The sequence below is a fragment of the Prionailurus viverrinus genome, chromosome F1, assembly GCF_022837055.1.
Source record: "Prionailurus viverrinus isolate Anna chromosome F1, UM_Priviv_1.0, whole genome shotgun sequence".
Taxonomy (NCBI): Eukaryota; Metazoa; Chordata; class Mammalia; order Carnivora; family Felidae; genus Prionailurus; species Prionailurus viverrinus.
The window spans coordinates 42,464,366-42,488,046 of NC_062577.1; the positions used below are offsets into that span (position 1 = coordinate 42,464,366).

A 23,681-nucleotide genomic window follows, 5' to 3' on the forward strand; every position below is an offset into this window, starting at 1 on the left:
TTCACAGAAAGCATTTGGGTAAAAATTCTAAGCAAAAAGAGTAAATTATGTTTTATGATAATTACAAGGGAAATGCTTATATTACAGCATTCAAAATATTAAAACATGTTTTGAATTTTTACATTAAATAAAATTATGATGAATAATCACATCACCTAAATAAGCTGCTTCTATTTTTTGAAACTTAACAATGCCAAAAGCCACTCACACACTAAGCTACAGAACAGTAATTAAATCACAATCTACGCCAAATTCCTATTACCACTGTGAAAAGCAGAACAGAAAATGTTTTATAACACAGAAAAGGCTTTCTTTTTTTCACTCTTACCTTCTGCAACACAAACAGTCCACCACATAAGCCAAACAACCTGTGCTGAAAGTCTCATTTTGACGATCCTTTAGGGGCACATTTAATAGCCGACACTGCTCACTCTATGTCGGCTGCTCTTCAGCTAAAAGTTGTGATTAGAGCAGGAAAGCACTTGCTCCAAAAGGAAGTTGAAACACGGTTTGGGAATGAAAGGGATTACTAGATGCTCCGCCCATCAGAAACTTTTGCAAAGTAAAAGAAAAAAAAATCAATCACAGGCCCCAGCAATGCCAGAGTTGGAATCAGACTCCCACTGCACTCCCACTGATTGTTAATGCTGTGACCCACTTTTGTTTTTATAAACCCGGGCTGTTCTAAGTTGGAACATGTTCAGATTCTTGGAATGTGCAAGGCAGTAACCAGTGATATACTTCGGATTTCATTAACTCTCTAATTATTCAAACCCATTCAGATCTATCGTGTGTACACTTCAAAAGATAAAATAATAAAAGCACCTTTAAAAATCATTTACAGGGGTGTCTGGGTGGCTCATTCGGTTAAGCATCCAACTTCAGCTCAGGTCACGATCTCCCAGCTCGTGGGTTCGAGCCTCAAGTCAGGCTTTGTGCTGACAGCTCAGAGCCTGGAGCCTGCTGCAGATTCAGTCTCCCTCTTTCTCTGCCCTCCCCCCCCCCCCCAAATATAAATAAACATTAAAAAATTTTTAAAAGAAATCATTTACAGAGCTTGACGTTAGGCAACGCTTTCACAAACAAGACCCAGACAACGTGAGTGAACTTTGCCAAGAATGCAGTGCTGGTTGATATTTGCAACCTGCTTTTCCCGCAAACCATGCACTTATCTTTTAAGGACGTGTCACATACGTGTGTGAAACAACAGGATCACTCTCATTGGACATAAATGAGTTTAACAATTCAAAACTCAAGAAACTGGAATGCTGGATTGTTAAAACTGTATGTTGAAATACGATAAGCATGAAGAGAAGGGAAGCAAAGGGTCTGCTGAATCTCGAGAAGGTGAAGACGCCTCTGCAGCAGCACCGAGCTCAGGAAACCGCGCAGCACTAGGTCTCAGGGAAGCCCCGGTTGTCCCTTCAGTCAGTCCCTCTCGCCCTCCACTCACCACACACAGGGTGACCACTCTCCAGATCTCTGGGAACATGGAGTCCATCTGCCTGTCTGGTACTCTGCATCAGCTGAGAGATCAGATACTGAGTCTTTAATATTCAGAGCCTTTCGTGAAAAACCGTGTGTCATTCAACCACGCTGTTGGGTTTAATTGCGGATCATTAATTCTTAGGGCGTGTAATGTTCAATTCTTTGAACATATCTCATTTTATTTGTGTGCCTGCCACTGGGCATCGGGGTGGATTCTCGTTTGCAGCTAACAGAAGTAGTGCCGCTATGAGCCTATTATGAGGTTTTGGTAAAGACAGGTCGTCATTGGGGCGCCTGGGTGGCGCAGTCGGTTAAGCGTCCGACTTCAGCCAGGTCACGATCTCGCGGTCCGGGAGTTCGAGCCCCGCGTCAGGCTCTGGGCTGATGGCTCAGAGCCTGGAGCCTGTTTCCGATTCTGTGTCTCCCTCTCTCTCTGCCCCTCCCCCATTCATGCTCTGTCTCTCTCTGTCTCAAAAATAAATAAAACATTGAAAAAAAAAATTAAAAAAAAAAAAAAAAAGACAGGTCGTCATTCCTGATGAGTACATACTGAGGAGTGAAATGGTAGGACATGACGCGTGAATACGTGTACGTGTACCAGGTAACATCAGAGAGTTTTCCAAAAGGATTCTGCTAACTGGTGTGCCATCAGCAGTGTATACATTGCTCCAAATCCTCAACACACTTGATGTCTCCAATCTGTGCGATTTTGGCCATTCTGGTGAACACAGAGCAGTACCTCTTTGCGGCTTTAATACGCCTTTTGCGGATGACAAATGAAGTGGAGAACTCGCGTGTAGCAACTGGTCATTAGGTATCCTCTTGGGTGAATTCTCTATTCAAGTCTTTTCTGCTGAGTTATCTGTCTTTTACTTATCTCATTGTGGGAATTCTTTCTATACTGTTTGTATATTCTTGGACACATGTACTATAAATATTTTCTCCGTCGATGGGCTGTCTATTTGCTCAGTGTTACATGTTTTTTACTGAGCAGAATTTCTTCATTTTAAATGGAACAGTTAGATGTTTGCTTTTCATAGTTATGCTTGGGTGTAATTTTTTCAAACATATTCTTCAAGCCTGCTTTGGAAGTTGGTGGCCAGCTTTGGAAGCTGGACACGTTTTCAGAGGGTTCAAACCACAAATTCAGGCTGAATTCACTGACACGTGTAAGCAGAAAAGAATTCTGGGTCACTAGTCGCCTTGCACGTCTATGGCTCTAGCCACAGCAGAGACAGTCCTTGTTAACGTCACGGGATAGAATCATTGCAATGGACAAAAAGAAAATGTTTGGAGCTTAAAACCAAAAATAATTTTCTTGGGGCACCTGTGGCTCAGTTGGTGAAGTATCCGAGTCTTGGTTTTGGCTCAGGTCACGATGTCACACAGTTCCTGAGTTCAATCCCCATCAGGCTCCACACTATGAATGTGAAGACTGCTTGGGATTCTCTCTCTCCCTCTCTCTCCCCCTCTCTGCCCTTCTGCCCCTCCCCCCTGCCCCCGGCACGTGCCTGTGTATGTACACTCACTCTCTCCCTCCAAATAAATAAATAAACTTAAAGAGGTTTTCTTAATTTTAAAATTGAATTAAATTTAAAATTGTTTCCCGTTTGGATTAGTACCTTTCGTGTCCTATTTAAGACATCCTTGCCTAGTCCTAGGATGCAATAATGTTTTCCCCTAAAAGCATTGTTTTCTCTTTCACATTTACAACTCGTTTGACTTTTGTGTATGGTATCTGGTACTAAGAGCGACAGACGTATTTTTAAAATATAGCTATCCAACTGTTTGGGCAATATTTACTGAAAATATCACCGCTTTCCTACCTACTGCTTCACTCTGACTTTTGTCTTAAATCAGGCAACTGGAAATGTGTGAGTCTATTTCTTAATGTCCTCAGTAAGCTCAGTGAGTTCACCAAGCTCATCACACCACAAAAGCTAGAAGTCCTGCTTTAATTTTTTAAAAGATTGTCTTCTAAAGTGTCGATTTCTGGTAACTTGGGGTTCTTCTAGTTATCTTTTAAACTGATTTCTTGCTTAACTTTGTTTGGTCTGAGATGTACTCTCAATAATTCCAATCTTTTAAAATTTCATAAGATTAATATTTAAAACATATAAGGAACTCAACACCCAACAACAAGATATACACTTAACACCCAAACAACAAATAATCCAGTTAAGAAACGGGCAGAAGACATGAATACGCCTTTTTCCGGAGAACACATCCAGATGGCTAACAGACACATAAAAAGATGCTCGACATCTCTCAACATCAGGGAAGTACAACTCAAAACTACAATGACGTATCACCGCACACCTGTCGGAATGGCTAACATAAACAACACAGAAAACAACAGGTATTGGTGAAGATGTGGAGAGAGGGAAATCCTCTGGCAATGTTGGTGAGAATGCAAACTGGTGCAGCCACTCTGGAAAACAGTAGGGAGGTCTCTCAAAAAGTTAAAAATAGAATTACCCTACAATCTAGCAACTGTACTATGAGGTATCTACCCAAAGGATATAAAAATACTAATTCAAACGGATACATGCACCCCAATGTTTAGAGTAGCAACAACAGCCAAATTATGGAAATAGCCCAAATGTCTAGTGACTGACAAATGGATAAAGAGAGGGTGGTATACATACAACATAGATACATACATTCACATATGGTATACATATACATATATATAATGGAATACATATACATGTATGACGTACATATATATTTATAATACACACACACACACACACACACACACACACACACACACATAATGGAACATTTCCCAGCCATAAAAAAAGAATGAAATCTTGCCATTTGAAATGACATGGATAGTGCTACAGAGGATAATTGCTAAGTGACTTAGATCAGTCACAGAAAGAAAAATTTCATATGATTTCACTCATATGTGGAATTTAAGAAACAAAACAAAGTGGGAAAAAGAAAAAGAAAACAACAGACACTTAAGTATAGAGAAAAACCTGTTGGTTACCAGAGGGCGGGTGGGGGGGGGGGGGATGGATGGAGATCTCCTCCACCCCTCCCACCAGCCCAAAGATTAGGAACACGACAGGGATGTCCATTCTCACCACTATTGTTTAACACAGTTGTGGAAGTCCTAGCTTCAGCAATCAGACAACAAAATGAAATAAAAGGCACCAAAACTGGCAAAGAAGAGGGAAACTTTCACTTTTTACAGAGGACATGATACTCTATATGGAAAACTCGAAAGACTCCACCAAAAGGCCGCTAAAACTGATACATAAAGGCAGCAAAGTCACAGGGTACAAAATCAATACACAGAAATCAGTTGCATTTCTATACACCAATAATGAATCAACAGAAAGAGAAATCAAGAAATTAATCCCATTTACAAGTGCACCAAGAACCATAAAATACCTAGGAATAAACCTAACCAAAGATGTAAAGACCGGTATGTTGAAAACTATAGAAAACGTATGAAGGAAATTGAACGAGACACAAAGAAATGGAAAAATATTCCATCCTCATGGATTAGAGGAATAAATATTGTTAAAATGTCAACACTACCCAAAGCAATCTACACATTCAATGCCATCCCAATCAAAATTGCACCAGCATTCTTCTCAGAGCAAATTTGTATGGAACCACAAAAGACCTTGAGCAGCCCAAGTAATATTGAAAAAAAAAAAAAAAAGTGGGAGTCATTACAGTCCCAGACTTTGGCCTCTACTGCAAAGCTATAATCATCAAGACCAGGTATCGGCACAAAAACAGATACATAGACAAATGTAATACAGAACCCAGAATAAGACCCACAAATGTATGGCCAACTAATCTTTGGCAAAGCAGGAGAGAATATCCAATGGAAAAAAGACAGTCTCTTTAGCAAATGGTGCTGCAAGAACTGGATACCAACACGTAGAAGAATGAAACTGGACCACTTGGTTACATCATGCACAAAAATAAACTCAAAATGGGTGAAAGACCTAAATGTGAGACAGGAAACCATCAAAACCTTAGAGGAGAAAGCAGCCAACAACCTCTCTGATCTCAGTCGCAGCAATTTCTTGCTCAACACATCTTCAAAGGCAATGGAATTAAAAGCAAAAATGAGGGGCGCCTGGGTGGCGCAGTCCGTTAAGCGTCTGACTTCAGCCAGGTCGCGATCTCGCGGTCCGTGAGTTCAAGTCCCGCGTTAGGCTCTGGGCTGATGGCTCAGAGCCTGAAGCCTGTTTCCGATTCTGTGCCTCCCTCACTCTCTGCCCCTCCCCCGTTCATGCTCTGTCTCTCTCTGTCCCAAAAATAAATAAATGTTGAAAAAAAAAAAAAGCAAAAATGAACTACGGGGACCTCATCAAGATAAACACCTTCTGCACTGCAAAGGAAACGATCAACAAAATGAAAAGGCAACCAATGGAATGGGAGAAGATATCTGCAAATGACATATTGAATAAAGGATTAGTATCCAAAATCTATAAAGAACTTACCAAACTCAACACCTAAAAAACAAAGAATCCAGTGAAGAAATGGAAGGAAAACATGAATAGACACTTTTCCCAAAGAAGACATCCAGATAGCCAACAGACACATGAAAAGATGCTCACCACCACTCATCATCAGGGAAATACAAATCAAAACCACAATGAGATACCACCTCACACCCATCAGTGTGACTAAAATTAACAACTCAGGAAACAACAGATGCTGGCGAGGATATGGAGAAATGGGAACCCTCTTGCACTGTTGGTGGGAACACCAACTGGTGCAGCCTCTCTGGAAAACAATGTGGAGGTTCCACAAAACATTAAAAATAGAACAACCCTACAACCCAGCAATAGCGCTACTAGGAATTTATCCAAAGGATACAGGAGTGCTGATTCATAGGGTTACATGGACCCCAATGTTTACAACAGAGCTTTCAACATAGCCAAATCATGGAAAGAGCTTAAATGTCATAATGGATAAGAGGAATATATATATATATATATATATATATATATATATATATATATACATACACATATATATGTATATATATATGTATATATATATATATATATATATATTCACTCGTGTGGAACTTGAGAAACTTAACAGAAGACCATTGGGGAAGGGAAGGGGAAAAATAGTTACAAACAAAGAGTGAGGAAGGCAAACCATTAGAGACTCTTAAACACAGAGATCAAATGGAGGGTTGATGGGAGGGGGCTGGGGAAAGGGGAAAATGGGTGATGGGCATAGAGGAGGGCAACTGTTGGCATGAGCACTGGGTATTGTATGTAAGCAATCAACGATGGGAATCTACCCCCAAAACCAAGACCACACGGTACACACTGTATGTTAGCCAATTTGACAACAAATTTCATTAAGAAAAAAAAAAGATACTGTTTGTGATGAAGACACACTGGAGGTGACCACAAGGTCCACTCGGAGAGGACCTCTTCCATCACCACACAGCAGGTAAGAAGACTCAGCATCCCTGAGCTTCCTGACCTGGAAAATGTCCCCACAATCTTAAGTGAAAAAACAATACAGATAAAGCATAATTCCATTTGGTTGTATTTTTAACCATACACAACAAAATTGTACGCTTTCATAAGCACACATATGCATGTATTCAAGAAGGCTGACAAGAATGTATGCATCAAATGATACGGTTACTTCTAGGAGAAAACGTTTGTGAGGTGAGGGGGCTTTTGATTTTTCGGAACTGTTCCTGTGAATACTTCCTTATTTATGTTTAAAGGCTGAACAACTCTGTAAAAATACACTACAAGTCACCGAAATGTACCTTTGGAGTTAGTGAATTTTGTAGTATGTAAAATATTTCTCAAGAAAACTATCCAAATAACTTAGGAGCATCTGGGTGGCTCAGTCAGTTAAGCGTCTGACTCTTGGTTACAGCTCAGGTCATGATCCCGGGGCACATGGATTGAGTCCCATGTCGGGGGATTCTCTCTCTCTCTCTCTCTCTCTCTCTCTCTCTGCCTCTGCCCACTGACATCCTCTCCTTTTCAAAAATAAATAATGAAAAACAGAATTAAAAGAGAGGATGATGATGTAGATGATGAAGAAAAAGGTGTTAAGGCAATGAAAGACCAAGAAAGACCAAGAAAATGTCACAGACCAGAGACTAAGACAACATTTACATGCAAAGTGGTATGGAAAGACATTTCATGGAAAAACTGGGGGAATATGAATAAACTCTACAATTATATTCATAGGACTGTGCCAATGTTAATTCCTTATTTTTGATACCTGTACTCTGGTTATAAAAAACGTTATCGTTACAGGAAGCTGGATAAGAACTCTACACTATCTTTGCAACTCTTCCGTAAATGTAAAATTACTAGAAAAAAAAAAATCAGCAGCAGCAAATACACTTGGCCCAGATATAAAGACACCTCCACAGGCTCACTGCCAAGGCCCCAGTGGCCCACCCCAGAAAAACCTGTTTGTTTTTTTCTCGTGTAATCCTTTATCCATACGCATTGGAAGCTGTCATTTCTCAAATCTTCCCCCAGTTTTACCCAAGCTTTTCCCCCAAAGGCACAGCGGACTGACACAGTACCTGTTCCCCAGCAAGGCAATGGCACAGAGGTCACCCTTCTGTACCTGAGGCAGACCAGCAGGGGGCACCACGAGTCCTGGCAGCATCAAATCTGCAGCAAACGAAACAAATGCATCACAACCTGTATTCTGCCTCTAAACAATTCCAAGTTCTACTTCATCACATATTCGCTCACTCAACCTACAAACCTTTATCAGGTATCAGCAAGGTTATTCATAATGAAAATTAAAAGATGGCAACCTCAGTATCACAGCATTTCCCTAGGGGGGCTAGTGGTCCAACTGAAGCACCAAGGCCAGTTCCATGACCTATCTTATTCTGGTTTCCCAAATTTAGCTTACTGACTTAAAGGACAGCCTATGGCAGTTCACAAACTATTTTCTCATTGAAGTACAAAGTACAAAGCTGACTGAAGCCTTTCAACAGCGTCGTAGAGGCCCAGGGACCTCACGGAAGCAGTCAAGAGAGAGATGAAACGCAAACGGAGGAAAAATTCCATTTTTCAACCATATGAACGCAGGAAGCGGGTACATTTATTGGAGTAGTCAGTCCTTCCTAAGCGGGTTTCAGTCGATAGCCAGAATATAGGGAAATCTTCTTACCTGCTCCCCCCACCAGTTTTTCAAGCACCGGAGGCCACATCGTGAAAGCTGGGAGAAGGTCAGGATAGGACCACAAGGCATACACTGCCCAAAAAGAGACACAGATTTATTGCCAAAAAGTCAATACCCTGGGGCACTGGCAAAGCCAAACGCGAAGGCCACTTTAATTCAGGGACAGTAAAGGAACTCAGCTCAAAGCTAGAGAAGAGGCTGTGAGGCCCAAAGAGGGTTCATTCTGGTTTTTGTGTGTTTTTGTTCAAATTTAAATGTATTTATTTAAATTCAAGTTAGTTAACATACAGTGTAGCCTTGGTTTCTAGGGGTTTCCTTCTTAAAATAGGCAGATTCTTCTTTTTTCTAATATACCTTTTTATCTTTTAATAATCGCAATATAAGCGATTACAAATATACATAAAAATGCTTACAAATCACATAAACATATTTATACCATTATACAGCCATATAAAATGGAAATATGGAAGGATAAATATTAGGATATCACCAAGAATTTCCACACTTGTGAAGGTGGTAAAACTACTAAAGATTGAAAAAGTATACATATATACAAAAGTACATGTGAATATAATTTTTAAAAATTATAAATGGTAATCACTCTCTTGTCTTTAAAGCTCTCTCCTGAGTGACTAAGGAAATCTTCTGTGGGTATGCTTAGGAAATAACAGGAAGGCAGTGGGCCCACAGGCTTTGCTATTGGAATGAAGAAGGTAGATTCTTAAAAACCTGGATGTCACCTGAGACTGGGAGTCCCCATCATTCCACCTGATTGTAGTTGTAGAAATGGGCACAGCAGGTAAAAGCGGGGACAAACACCATGGAGGATTCCATTTGTGACCTCAGAAACAAGTAGACTAAGAACAGGGCACCAGCCTGTAAACAATTTGGAAATTTCCACATGTTTATTGTTTGTATTCCCTCTGTTTTCATAGTGATTAGTGGTAAAAACCCTTAGATCAAAAAGCAGCAAAGTGGGGTGGGGGCAGGAGCGGCCCAAGGAGACCACCCTACCCTGCTGCAGCCCAGCTTAGGGCAAGAAAAGCCCCAGTGACAAAGCAGGTGTCAGCAGCTAGAGACAAAAGGACCCTAGATGTCTGAGTTCTGTCACAAGGAGAGAAAGCAAAGGATCCTGAGAGCCAGATAGAGCCGAAGGAAGAATCCCTGAGAGGTATCTCGATGGGAGTACATCACTAAGACAGCTGGGTACGTGGTTTCATTAACCCAGCTTCTTGCCTATCACAGGATCTTTTCAGTCTCTAAAGAAAATCCTGCCAGTCATCGTTTTAAGACGTATTTCCTACATGTCCTGAAACGCCACCCTTTTCGAGACCCCTGCTCCACCCCTAGTTAACCCACTAGGAACTACTATTCCTTCATCTCAGAAGATCTCTTGGCAACCACGCTCTTTCTGTATTGGCCCTTTCATTCTCCCTCCTACGGCAGTAAGTTTCGACCTTGAAAGACCCAAGTCTAGGGACACTGGGCCCGAAACGATTCTTACGGATGGTACTGGGAGATTTGGCACTTACTGTTTTGAGTAAGGCAGGTGAATGAAAGAAATAAGGAGAAACGGATGCCAGGCAAGGATTACAGTAAAGGCCACGTCCATCCTGTTGCCATACCTGTCGGATACAGATTTTTCTCCACTTCGAACAGGATGGGGTTACCACCGCTCACGTACACAGTCACTGCATCCCCTCTGTGAGCAAACAGTTTCACAATGGTGAGCTCCTCCTTTCCAGGTACCAACACAGAGACCTGATCCGTTCCTAGAGTGGGGAAAGCAGCCATCACATGAGCCCGAAGCTTTCTCCTGCAGAAAGCAAACCAATGAGTGGTATGAATCGTGCCTGGATGCATTTTGAGAAATGCAAAGGATTCGGAAGGACTTACTATCAAATCAAGGGGCCAAGGAAAAACTGCTTTATGATGCCCTACTCTTGTACACTCTTCCAAAACATCCTATTCTCTTTCACATCCCATGTCTCCTCTATTGGCACATATTCTTGGGGGCAAGACTTTCCATTTTACGAACAAAGAGGGAAAGTGAGATCCAGGCAGTAACCAAGTTAGCCTGACTTTGGAAATTCAGCCCTGCCTTCCTGCCTCTATGCCTAGCCCTCGCACCCACTTCCTTCTCTCTATGCTTGGCAAACCTGTCCCAGATGGTTAAAAAGCTATACCAGGGCACCAAGAGTGACAACTATAGAACACGGGGTCCAAAATTCGCAACGTGCTATCTGCGTTTGCGACACTGTCTGAACAGATACAGGTCTCCTCAAAACATGTCCCTTAATTCTCCCTCACCTCTCCCTCCATCTGTCTGTCTCTCCTGCCAGAAGTAATCACTAGACACTTTTCCTCCTATCGTTGTAGTTCTCGGTTCCCCATCTGACTTCTCCTCAGGGACTCTAAGCTCTTAGGAGAGTGGCACCCTGTCTGTCTGTCTGTCTTCCTTCTTTCCTTTCTTTTTTGGCGCCCTCCGCAATACCTTCTATAGATCGCAGTCAGTAAGCGCTCATTGAATTACGTTTTCCTTTAAACGAACTACAATATCCAAAAGATAGCCTGGGAGATAAATCAGGCCTCCTCTCCCTCTTCACCCTCAAAACATGTCTATTCCAGCCTGGTCCCCTGGGGTCCCTTCCCCCGCTGGACCCCTCGGCCTCCACCACGGGTCGGCTGAGCTAGTCCAAAGACGGTTGTGGGCCCGCCGGGATGGAGAAATGGCTGGGTGTCCTGGTGGGCGGAACAGGGCCCTCCTCTCCCTCACCTGTCCGACCCCTTGATGGCCGTGTTGGACTTGACCCGAAAGGCCTTGGCAAACATGTCTGCTGGAGTGGCCTGGGGAAGAGAAGGAGAGCACAGACGCCAGGGGCCGTCAGGAACGCGACAACGCGGCACCGTCCCCACCCGCAGCCCTGGGGGCAGCCATGCTGGGGCCCGGCCGGGAAAGAGGCCCGGCTGGAAACCCGGGCCGCGCAGCTGCGCGCCTTTGGCCGCTGCCCAGACCGCGGCCGCCCCTACTGACAGGACCCGGAACTGAAGCGGGGGGGCGGGGCCCGGGGAAGGCGGGGCGCATTCCCGCTCCGGCCCTGCGCCTGCGCGACTGGCTGGCTCCTGCACGCCTGCAGGGGTCCCGCGGTGGCTAAGGTGCCTCTGTCTATTGCCGCTCAAGGCGTTAGGGCGTCTTGACTTCCCTTCAGTTTAATTCAGCCCCACAGAAGTAATTGACCCTTGTGTTTTATTCGTTTCGTAGCCCTCCCGAATGGTTTTCTTAAGGGCTTTGTTTGTCTTTGCATTTAATGGCACGCTAGGAAGTCTCCGAATTTTCTCTTTTGTTTTAAATTTACATGGGGTGATAGCAAAACGGGGAATCCGCCCTCGTCCAAGGTTTGCGCCTCATGTTATGAGTAAAAACACTACAAACAATCTTCAAATCTGTTTTAAAATATTTTTGACCACCTGTAGGTAACTTTTGCAAAGCGTTATTGCATTTTGCGTCAGGTGTTATCTGGGGAGAGAGGGGTTTCCAAAACTAATTAAATTATTCACGTTGCTTATTAAAAAAAAATCTGTGAGCCAGATTAGGGTCAGGTTATGGCTTGGCTTCTCCCTAGCAACGTGATCCTGGGCCAACGGCTTATTCTTTCTAAAACCCTTGCATTCTCTGAAAGATGTGCATGGAGTACCTACGTCATAGGGTTTCCATGAGAAACGATTGAGGTAATGAGTGTGATGGGTTACACAGTGTTTTGCAAATTTGCAGTCATATTTTTCAAAACTCTGACAGGTGTGAAGTTTTGGGTTTCCCTGAAAGGGACTGCTGTGTGCCCTGGAGGCATGGATTTAAAGACCTGGGGTCTTGGCTCCTACTAGGTTAATTTTTGCGTATGGGAACGGTTAAGGGCAGAGTGTCCATCCACCAAGAAATAAATACTAATTGCTCGTTCGCTGACACAGTTACACAAAGGAGGATTTCACACTGGGCGTCCAAAGATTAGGTCTCCCAGTGTCTGCCCGCCACCAGGATTCTTACAAGGGCCCCTAACGTGGCCTGGGGCCAGGCGCAACTTGGGCTCCTCCTACCCTTCTGACCTAGGAGGCCTTTATAATCAAGCACTCCAGCGACAAGGCCAACGTCAGAGGAGCCCAGAGGAGGCCAGTGCCAGACAGCCTTTTCCCTGCTGGCTCCCAACGCAGCCACATGTGGGGACGCTTGATCCAGACTGTGCTGGTGACCAGTGTCTACCGCAGCACAGCTACTGAGGCAGCCTCTGTGCAGGGAGCTGAGGAAGGCTATTCAAGAGAAGATTAGAATGAAAATACGAAAACAGCAAGGTACAGATAAATGTGTAAAATCACCTCCCTTCTATATATTGAAAAAAGGAGAGTAATAAACACTGGGAGGATGACAGAAACTAATAAAAATATAACTTTATTAAATGAGGAACAGATAAATGATGGAAAAAGCTTACTCTTCAGAGAGCCTTGTCATGTGACTTTGACTTTTGAAACATGTAGCTGTTTTTCATATCTAAAAAGTTTAGTTTAATAGAGGAAGAAGCATGATTTAAAATTAAAATATGAATGCAAATAAATGTAAAACTGTATTAAGTTGGGAAGTGAACCAATCAGAGATAAGGATTATTTGAAGTCATTTTGGAAGAGAGTACTTACATTCAGAGTTGAACATCCCGGGACAAAATAAATGCAAAGACATTGTAACCTTCATTCAGTAGTTTACCTGGTAGTAGTAATGTTTGTATTAAACTTTTTATATTATTTTTGCAAATATTGAAATATAAGAATATGTGAGTAAAGAGAAGAGACAGAAAATGTACTAGAAAGTTTTTAACCCTGTGTTATTAACCTTGAATTGTAAGATCCAATAGGAGCAAATGAATTTTAAATTTCACTTCTATTTAAGTCTTCTGACAAGCAAAAAGACATTTAAAGATGCTTCTACAGTGTTGAACATTTCTATTTCAACATAACTCTCTTCACAGGATGGTACAATTCTTGGGCTCTAAACACTATTTCCCAGTAAAAGGAATCAGACCCCTTTGGAAAGGTGTATGCTTACAGGCATTGGGCAGGGAAATACCCAGCGAGCCTGGAACATCATGTTGTCTTAAGAAATGCTCAAAGAATAATGGGGTATAACAAAGCATTCAGCAGCTAGTTTCAAGAGGCTCTCAACTAGCCAAATTTGGGATAATTTGAGCTTCAAAGACAATGTGTAGAATTAATTATGACAAATTGAATAAATAACAATTCAGGAATCCATGCTGATTATTTATTTATTTATTTATTATTTATTATTTTGAGAGAGAGAGGAGAGCTCGGTGGGGAGAGTGGGGAAAATGGAAAGAGAGAAAGAATCTTAAGCAGGCTCCCCACTCAGCGCACAGCCCAGAGCTCAAGCCCTCGGCTCGATCCCATGACCTGAACCAAAATCCTGTTGGAAGCTCCACTGACTGAGCCACCCAGGTGCCCCGGTGATACATTTAAACAAACAAACAAACAAACAAAAAAAAAAATATATATATATATATATATATATATATATATATATATATATATGGTGCACCTGGGTGGCTCAGTCGGTTGAGCATCTGACTTCAGCTCAGGTCATCATCTCGCTGCTCTGAGTTCACATCCCGCGTTGGGCTGTGGGCTGACAGTTCAGATTCTGTGTCTCCCCCTCTCTCTGCCCCAACCCACTCGCATTCTATTTCTGTCTCTCTCAAAAATAAATAAACATTTAAAAAAATTTAAAAAATGTGTATATATGTAAAGCTATCAGAAGGTCACTATTATCAAGTTCTTATTGTAAAATATTCCTATTTAGTACCAAGGGCACAATAGTTGGATTCTAAACACTATTTCCCAGTAAAAAGAATCACGGGTGCCTGGGTGGCTCAGTTGGTTAAGTGTCCGACCTCCACTCAGGTCACAATCCCGTGGTTCATGGGTTCACTCCCTGCGTCTGGCTCTGTGCTGACAGCTCAGAGCCTGGAGCCTGTTTTAGATTCTGTGTCTCCCCCTCTCTCTGCCCCTCCCCCACTCATGCCCTATCTCTCTCTCTCTCTCTCTCTCAAAAATAAATAAACATTAAAAAAAAAGATTCAGACCTTTTTGGAAACATGTATGCTTACAGATATTGGGCAGGGAAGTATACAGCAAGCCTGGATCATCATGTTGTACTAAAAAGAAAAGAAATGCTCAAAGAATAATGGGGTACAACAAGGCAATAAGGAGCTCATTTCAAGAGGCTCTCACTAGCCAAATTTGGGATAATTTGAGCTTCAGAAATAATGACTATATTTAATTGTGACAGTTGAATAAATAAAAATTCATGAATTCATGCTGATACATTTATTATTTTGTTAAATTTTTAAATTTATTATTATTATTATTATTATTTTTTTTTTTGAGAGTGAGAACTCAATGGGTGGAAGAGGGGCAAAGGGAGAGAGAGCAAGAAACTTAAACAGGCTCCACACTCAGCACAGAGGCTGAGCTGGAGCCCAGGGCTCAATCCCATGACCCTGGGATCATGAACTGAGCCAAAATCTAGTCAGATGCTCAACCAACTGAGCTACCCAGGCTCCCCACTGATACAACTTTTAACAAAAGGAAAAAGAAAAAGAACAAATATCTCTAAAGCCATCAGAAGGTGGCTTTATCAAGTCCTTACTCCAAAAATTGGAAATTAAAGAGCAAATATAAACATTTACCAAATCTTTTTAGGTAAAAGTATAAGGAGTTGGGAAATCAACAGTCATCTTTACACGGGAATGGCAATAAATGCAGAAAAATATTAGATTAATCTTAAAAGTTGCTATTTCGCAGCCAAAAATGAAAATAATTGGTTATAGGCCATATTGGTTACAAGGCAAGTGTCATACATACATTCCACAAGCTTTGGGTGAAAGGTTCTGGAGAAATAGTATATACACCAATATTGACAGCAAAGATAACTTGTGGATTGTAACAATGTTCCTTTAAATGTGAGAAAACTGACTGTCATTTGTGATTCAGATTTAGATAAATCGGCTCCAGTAGAGACAGCCTGGTTTCTCATTCTGAGAATACCACTTGACTTGATGCAAATGAAGGAAGAAGATATCACCTTAAGATACTTTTACCTTGGATGAGCACTGGGTGTTGTATGGAAACCAATTTGACAATAAATTTCATATATTAAACAAAAATACTTTTACCTTGATTATATCTTTATTTTCATCCTAAAAATTTCATGTTTTTGTAGAAGTTAAAAATGTTTTCGGTCAATTGATTTTAACTGTTTATGTTGTTTGAAATGTATGAATTTAAAAATTGCATTTCAGACTCTTGTGGTTGAATGTGTTCAAAACTCTCTATACCAGCAAAATCGTGGAGATGTCATTAGATTTGAACATCATTACCAAAGAGGTCTTCATAGTTCTCAACATGTATTGCCTTACTTTATCTTTATTTTAAAACAACATATTCTTGTGGTTCAAAGGTGATGTATATTAAAGACAGATACAATGCAGAATGCAGGTTAGTATTAAGAAGTTAAACAGCTACTCTTAACCCTAGTTTCTCTAAATTCTGCTGTCAATTTTTTATTGTGCTTCCTGACAATCTTTGTTTTATAAATATTTATTCAGTGTTCAAAGCACACTGTGTGTGTTTACACTTGACATCAGATTTTTTGTTACTTTTCATGTCATGTTATCATAGTTATGTACCCAGTTCGATTCTAATCTCCCTTTATTCTTTCTTTAATTTTTATTGTGCTAGAGAGTTATCTTGTAGGAGATCATGTATTCCATTATTTTTTTGGTATATCTGTCTTTTGATAGATAAGCAAAAGTAAGTAATAACTACTTCCATCGTGTTAACATAGGTATGACATAGTTAGGTTTTGAAGTGTTTCTGAAGTGAAATTATTTTGAAGATGGAAAAGCCTTTTCTCCCATTTCCTCCAAAACGGACGGTCTCAGGAAGCCTCAGAAGTTACCGAGGAAGATTTGAGAAAGGTAGGAGAAAGATGCATAGAAGTCGTCACTGTAGTGATTGAATCTCATTTCTTGTCATAGATATTTTTTTAATAGGACACAAAGCATTTTGGTTTGCCAAGTTTTAATGAAGTGCTTTTAAGAAGTGATTTATTCACTTCTCAGATTATAATTACATCATCCATGAAATATTTAACACAAATTCTGATATGAATATAAAGGAGTTTAACAATACCTGACAAAATAAGCATGAAAAATTTGAATAAATGTACATGTTTTAATTTTAGGACTGCATCTTAACCATATTTTATACACAAACAGGATAGGTCAGTTTCCCGTCCCAACAGGTTGCTCGGAATGTTTGTTGTGATGTCTGTCTACGATATCCAGATTTACATTGAAATTGAACAGTTTCCCTTGTTTGGAAATATCTCTTTTTCTTAGAAGGCCATCCTAATTGTATGTTATGTTTTCTCATGGTTTCTTCGGATACCATACAAACATCTGAAGATTTAAAAAAAATGAACATAAGCATTAAGTAGTAAACAAATATTTTCCACAGAATTTCAGACTTTCAAAGTAGAATTGTCTGCACAGGTCCAGGGCTTTGTTCTCAAAACCTTTTCCAACCAGTTCATTGAAAATCCATCACATAGATGTAAATCATTTTAAATGATTAACGATGTAAAAATGAGGTACTGTGTTTAAGGTGTGCTAATTAAATGTTATAATGAAAGATGCATCATGTCAATAACAATAGGAAGAGCTTTCATTAAAGAATATTTTGTGGCTGTGGTTGCTTGAATAAGACTTTTTTTCTAATTTTATTTCTTCACATATTAATATTTGGTAGTCAAACATTTGATAGAATGATTGTGGTTAATCCATGAATATTCTGTTAATAAAGCAAAACACCTTTCTCATTATAGTGATTTTCCCAGGATCCAGGTGAATATTAAGATATTTACCCAAGCACTTTGGCGGTTCTGACCACTGTCCATATCTGCATGTGATGACCTTGTTTCCCTCAAGCACATACAAGGACTGGCACTGGTACTCAACAGATGACCCTGGAGCATATTCTGATGTTGGGAATGTGGTCATGTCTCCATTGTCAATAGCCGGAGGGGGCCCACATTTTTCTTTAGGGTCTAAAAAAGAATATTATTTGATTTATTGAACATCCAAAGAGAAACAGGGTAAAGTAAAGCAAATAAAAATATAGCATAATATACAACATCAAGACTTGTGATTTCTGCTGACAGAAATGATTCATTGGAGAAATTCTAATCACTTAAACTGAGAAGAACACTTTTAAGCACTTCCTTTTATCCCACATGAAAGCACACATAAAGCATTAACAAATTGTCTGCTTTGCAGTATTCTGGTATTAAAAAATATTTTCCCTAGTGAATAAATGCCAGACAGATGGAGAGCTAATATACACAAAGAAATTTTCTCATTAGTTACAACATATTGTAGTGTCTATTGGATCTCAAGTCGCTGTGTATTGACTTTCATTGTTATTACAAAAGAAACATCAGCTTTAATTAAGTCAAAGAATTACAAATTTGTATAATGTGAAAGGGAATTGTTGGCCTCCTATTCTGGACAAGGTGAGGTAGAAACATTTCTGCTAATCCCTTTGCTAAGTAAAACTAAAAACCCTGAACGTATCATAAAAAACAATAAAAGGGATTATGGAAGATGCAGAGTAGATATCGATCTAATCAGAGACCTTGGGATTCAAGGAATTACACTGTAGTTAGTGAGTTTGGGTTTTCATTGTCTCTTCTATGGATCCTGGACTGAGCACTGAAGAAGACTGGAACCCAGAAACAATATTAAGTTCATGGAAAAAAAAATTCCAAGAATTGCCTGCTCTCTTTAGCCAAAGGCCCAGGAATGGAGTATTCTAACAAGACAGAAGTATTTTTTACAGTATTCGAATAACTCCGAAAAAACATCATCAAGAAACCTTGACCATTCCTCTCCACCTGTTGCTCAGAGATCAACAGTGATCAACACAGGCCACGTGAGGTGCCCAGACTTCTATCCACACTCAGGGAACAAGACGCCTCTCCACTTTCCATGGTGTCAGTGGAGGCCAAGAGGGAAGTCTGGACTTGCACTCTGGCAGTTTTGGAGGCCTGATAAATAAGAGATATCAATAAAATCCGGAGCCTTAAAACATAATATCCCAAATGTCTAGAATACAACTGAAAATCATTCATTGTAGGGGTGCCTGGGTGGCTCAGTGGGTTGAGCATCCAACTCTTGATTTGCACACAGGTCACGATCTCACGGTTCGTGAGTTTGAGCCCTGTGTTGGGCTCTGTGCTGGCAGAGAGGAGCCTGCTTGGGATTCTCTCTCCCTCTCTCTGCCCCTCCCCTGCTCACACACTGGAATGAGTGCTCACTTTCCTAAAATAAATACACCTTTAAAAAAAGAGAGAAAAACATCACTCATTATGCCAAAGACCAGGAAAACCTCAAAAGAGAAAAGATAATCAACACATGGCAACATCGAGATGACACAGATAATGGAATTATTTAGTGATGGTTTTTCAAAATCCAATGGGAATTATAGAACAGAAAAATAGAATAATGGATTTTTAAAAATCCTCACTGGATGGGCTCTATCATGGGTTACAGATGACAGAAGGATAAATAAACTCGAATACAGAATACAGACTACTCACTTTGAAAACAAACAAAAGTGGACAGGGCTTCAGGGACCAGTAAGAGTATAGCAAAAGACTGGACAACCAGAAAGAGAATGAAAGGGGTTAGAGATGAAAACAAACAAGCAAACAAACAAACAAACAAACAAACAAAAAACCCTCAAACAATAATGGCTGAAAATTTCCCCTGTTGGGCACAAGGCATAAACATTCATACTGAAAAAGCCAAACAGGACAATCCTAAAGAAATTCAAGCCAAGATACATCATAATCAAACTGAGGAAAACTAAAGAAAAGGAAAAATCTCAAAAGCAGCTACACAGAAATTAGGCAAACCTCTAAGGGAAAAAGGGTTCAAGTGTCCGTGGGGTTCTCATCTGTGTCCATGGAGCCAGAGAGAAGTGACAACGTTTCTCAAGTGCTAGAAGAAAAGAAACTGTCATCTCTGAATGCCACATCCAGTGATGCCATCCTTAGGATACAAGGGAGAAATAAAGACCTTCTGAGACAATGGAAAAGGGGGAAAATATCTCCAGCAGATCTATCTTTAAAGAATTGCTAAAGGAATTCTTCAAATAGTACCGAAAAGATAACAGAAGGAGGACTGAGACTTCACGCAGGAAGAAAGAACAAGGCAGCTGAGAAAAATAAGGGTAAATATAATAGACTCTTTTTCCTAAGGAGTTTGTTATATTGGATGTTTGTGCAACATTGTGTCATTTCCTATAGTGCTCAACATATGTAGAAGAAACACTTAACATTTATCCCCCCCCAACCCCCACAAAAGGTATTTATGTTTAAAATGTGGGAGGGTAAGAGGTGCCTGAGGGTTTTAGTCACTTAAGCACCTGACTCTTGATCTCAGCTCAAGTCTTGATCTCAGGGTGGTGAGTTCAAGCCCTGCAATGGGTTCCACGCTGGCTGTGAAGCCTACTTAAAAAAAAAAAAAAAAAAAAAAAAAAAAAAAGTAAAATAAAATAAAATGTGGGGAGGATAAATGGACCTAAATCGAAGTAAGGTTTCCACATTTCACTTGAAGTGGTAAAATGTCAATTCCAGGAGGAGTGATAAGCTATCTATGTACATCTTAATATTAGGGCAACCACTAATGAAACTATACAATGAGACACGCCCCCAAACAATATAGAGGTGTCAAAATAATATTATTTTAAGATGTTTCAAAAATCTACAGTGATGAGAAGAAAGGAAATGGAAGTGAGAAACAGGAAACACAAAACAAACAGTAAAATGCCTGACACAGCCCCTAATCTATCAAAAACTACTTTAAGTGTAAGTGGTTTAAATACTTCAGTGAAAAGACTGAAATGGCAGAGGGCACACATAAACAAGAACCAACCGCCTGGCGTCTAAAGAAACTCACTTTAAACACGAAGACATAGGTGGGATCAAAGTAAAAGACTGGAAAATATATATGCCAGGCGAAAGTGGATTTGAAAAACAAGTGGCTATAGTATCTCCTTTGTTGGCTCCCCTTCTTTCGTAAACTCTAAATGCTGGAGTGTCCTATGATCAAGTTCTCAGACTTTTTCTTCAGTATACACTAATTCCTGGGTTGAGCTCAACTAGTAACCTTCCTTTAAATATAATCCACACGCTGAAGAAGCCCAAATTTGTATCAAGTTCTGTGATCACGCCCCAGCTGCGGATTCCATGTCTCCAAGTGGAATTTCATGGAGCTGTCAAATGTCCTCAATGTATCTTTAATACATTTATTCCTCAGGAAATAACCGAGGATCTTAATGCTTAACCCAGAGAGAATTTTCCATGATTCCAGCTGTCCTAATCTGGTCAAATCTTTCATAAAATAACTACATCCACAAAAGAGTCCACTGAAAGAAAAAACTGGATTTTAAGCACCATCATTTTATTTGAGATTAAAAAATGAACCAAAATAACTACTTCATTACATATTTATATTAACATATTTAGTCCCCGAAATATTCTCTTAATATTTAAAGAGAATATTTTAAGGGAAATAAAACACTTTACCTAGGCACTGAGGTGGTTGTGTCCAGTTCCCATTTGAACATGTCACTTCTCTGCCCCCAACCAGGTAAAAAGGTATGATGCATTCATAACGTGCCCTCTGACCAGGTAGATACTTAGACATCTCATCCAGTATAATAGCATTTTTCACTCTGGGTGGATTCCCACAGGAAATATCTGAATAGAAAGAAAAAAAGTAGCATCTCTAACATAATGGTCATTTTGAATAGCAAATCAATGAATGGGATTCCAAATAGATCTCTAAGAGGATTTTAAATCAACAGTTAATCTGTCATGAAAGGCTGCTAATTTTAAGAAATTTACATATAAGACTGAAGGAGATAAAGCAATATATTTTATTTTATAAGACTTGGCAAAATAACAGAAAAATAAATGTATAATTGACAAAAACAGCCTTCAATGACTCTTTTTTGCAAACGCTTAAGGACATTTCAATGCATAATGTGTAATTCACCAGTGAGATTCAGGTGGACGTAAATATAACAGGCTATAGGTATGGCTCCTAGACTGGAGTATACACTGAATCCCTTGGGAATTGTTAAGACACTTTCAGGGTTGCAGCCCCAGAGTTTTTGCCACCACAGGTCTGAGCAAGCCTGTGAATTCACATTTGCATTTCTAACCATTTCCCAAAAGATGCTGATTCTGTTCTTCCAGAGACCACAGTTTGAGAACCACTGGGCTTTCAGATTGACCACTGAGTACACAATTATATCCCTTTATGTTAAAACGTAAACTTCTTTGACCTGGCCTAAAAGAATAATCCATGTCCATTTCATAAGTGCTGTTAGAAGGAATTGCATATTAGTTAAGACATTTTCACAAATAGGTTTCAAAATTTCATTGAAGTACCTCTGCATATTGGCTTTCCTATCCATTGGCTGTTAACACACTGGATAGTATTTGGTCCATCCAAAAGGTAATTATTTGGACATTTATAAGTCACTTTTTCTCCTGACCTATATAACGTCTTCTTCTGGCCTATGGGTGTGGCATTACCGAAGTCGGGTAAGCTAAAACAATCCGTGTCTGAAAGAAAAAGAATATGTACTTGTTCAGTAAATATTTTAAAGTACATAATGACTAATAACTATAATGTAGAATAATAGGTACACATCGAACCAATGAATACCTTGCAAAATTTTTCTTATACCTTGAAACAATATGTTAGAAGTCTTGCTTAATTATATTGAATAGTCCTATGTTTATCAAAGTATAACATGGGGATGATGACATCGTAAGCCTGAAGAGATATGGATACGTGTAATGCTTGAGATCACACTTCTTGCATTCAAATTCTTTCTTGCCCATACAAGCCATCTACCTTATGTATTTGTATTTTCACCTCTGTCAAAATCTGTTACCTTTATTTGTGTCAAATATCTCAGAAAACTATATACATACAAGGAGATAACTGACAAACTAACAGTAAATTGAATAATGATGGGATTGATGAGCAGCGACCAGCTGTGACACAGGAACAGAGATGAGAAGTCTGAGGATGTGTATCACAGGAGGTCTAATGTGCACACACGGTGACATGAAAGTGAAATAATTTGGCTCATGCTGTCACACTTTTATTATTACTACGGCTATTAATTCTCTACTAGAATCCACAGCTTCCCAGAGATACCCTGTTGAATTCTGGAATTACTGCCTAGTTTCATATTTGTACCATTTATGCTCTGAATTAAGAATATTTATCAATCGTAGAGTAAAATTAAATACACTATACTTTTGCACTCTGGTGGATGGGACCATTTTCCTCCTAAACATCTTATGAATGCAGGTCCATTAATCTCAAAACCTTTGGTGCATTTGTACGTTACTTCTTCTCCATATTGGTAACTGTCTGATACGTGAGATAGAATACCATGTGGAATCAAGTGTGGTGGCTCACAGGAAAGTCCTAAAAAAAGAAGGAGACAAAGAAAGAATGACTCCATGTTTTACTAAAACTGAAACTTTATTTGGCAGTTTTATTTGAAAAAAATAACACAGGATCTGCAATTATATCACGGAGATGGTGTGCAAATGCTTCCTAAAACCATCATTCTGATGTATCCAGTTGACAACCTGAGTAGGAATTTGAAACTAAACATGTCAGTACATTATCGGCCATAGCGACTTCTTTCTAGATAGGTTTCCTGAGGCAAGGGAAACAAAAGCAAAAATAAAGTATTGGGATTACATCAAAATAAAACACTCGTGTACAGTGAAGGGAACAATCAACAAAACTAAAAGACAAGCTACAGAAAGGGAGAAGATATTTGTGAATGATGTAACTGATAAA

At 39.9% G+C, this 23,681-nt stretch overlaps 3 protein-coding genes across 4 annotated transcripts in view; all 3 read right to left on the bottom strand.

Moving 5' to 3' along the window:
• LOC125155620 (complement factor H-like) overlaps window positions 1–840 on the bottom strand; it is a 30,105-nt gene extending 29,265 nt beyond the window's left edge. Inside the window, exon 1 of the mRNA XM_047841076.1 lies at window positions 329–840. Coding sequence (XP_047697032.1) covers window positions 329–386 — 58 coding nt within the window. The 5' untranslated portion in view covers window positions 387–840. The remainder of the gene's footprint in view (window positions 1–328) is intronic.
• Window positions 841–3,570: 2,730 nt separating this feature from the next.
• Window positions 3,571–13,360, bottom strand: LOC125155065 (uncharacterized). Its single transcript, XM_047839862.1, has 7 exons — window positions 13,345–13,360; window positions 12,754–12,963; window positions 11,438–11,864; window positions 10,287–10,477; window positions 8,650–8,733; window positions 8,048–8,138; window positions 3,571–3,919 (listed from the first exon to the last, which is right to left on the bottom strand). Exons 1-7 carry the CDS (start codon window positions 13,358–13,360, stop codon window positions 3,820–3,822), a joined length of 1,119 nt encoding a protein of 372 aa, XP_047695818.1. The 3' UTR covers window positions 3,571–3,819.
• A 3,384-nt stretch (window positions 13,361–16,744) lies between these two features.
• Window positions 16,745–23,681, bottom strand: part of LOC125155618 (complement factor H-like) — a 116,611-nt gene continuing 109,674 nt past the window's right edge. For both annotated transcript variants that reach the window (XM_047841071.1, XM_047841072.1), the window contains 5 exons: window positions 23,124–23,297; window positions 22,241–22,417; window positions 21,371–21,544; window positions 17,645–17,827; window positions 16,745–17,180 (listed from right to left, as the gene is read on the bottom strand). In XM_047841071.1, the coding sequence (XP_047697027.1) occupies window positions 16,984–17,180; window positions 17,645–17,827; window positions 21,371–21,544; window positions 22,241–22,417; window positions 23,124–23,297 (905 nt within the window). In that variant the 3' untranslated portion in view covers window positions 16,745–16,983. The remainder of the gene's footprint in view (window positions 17,181–17,644; window positions 17,828–21,370; window positions 21,545–22,240; window positions 22,418–23,123; window positions 23,298–23,681) is intronic.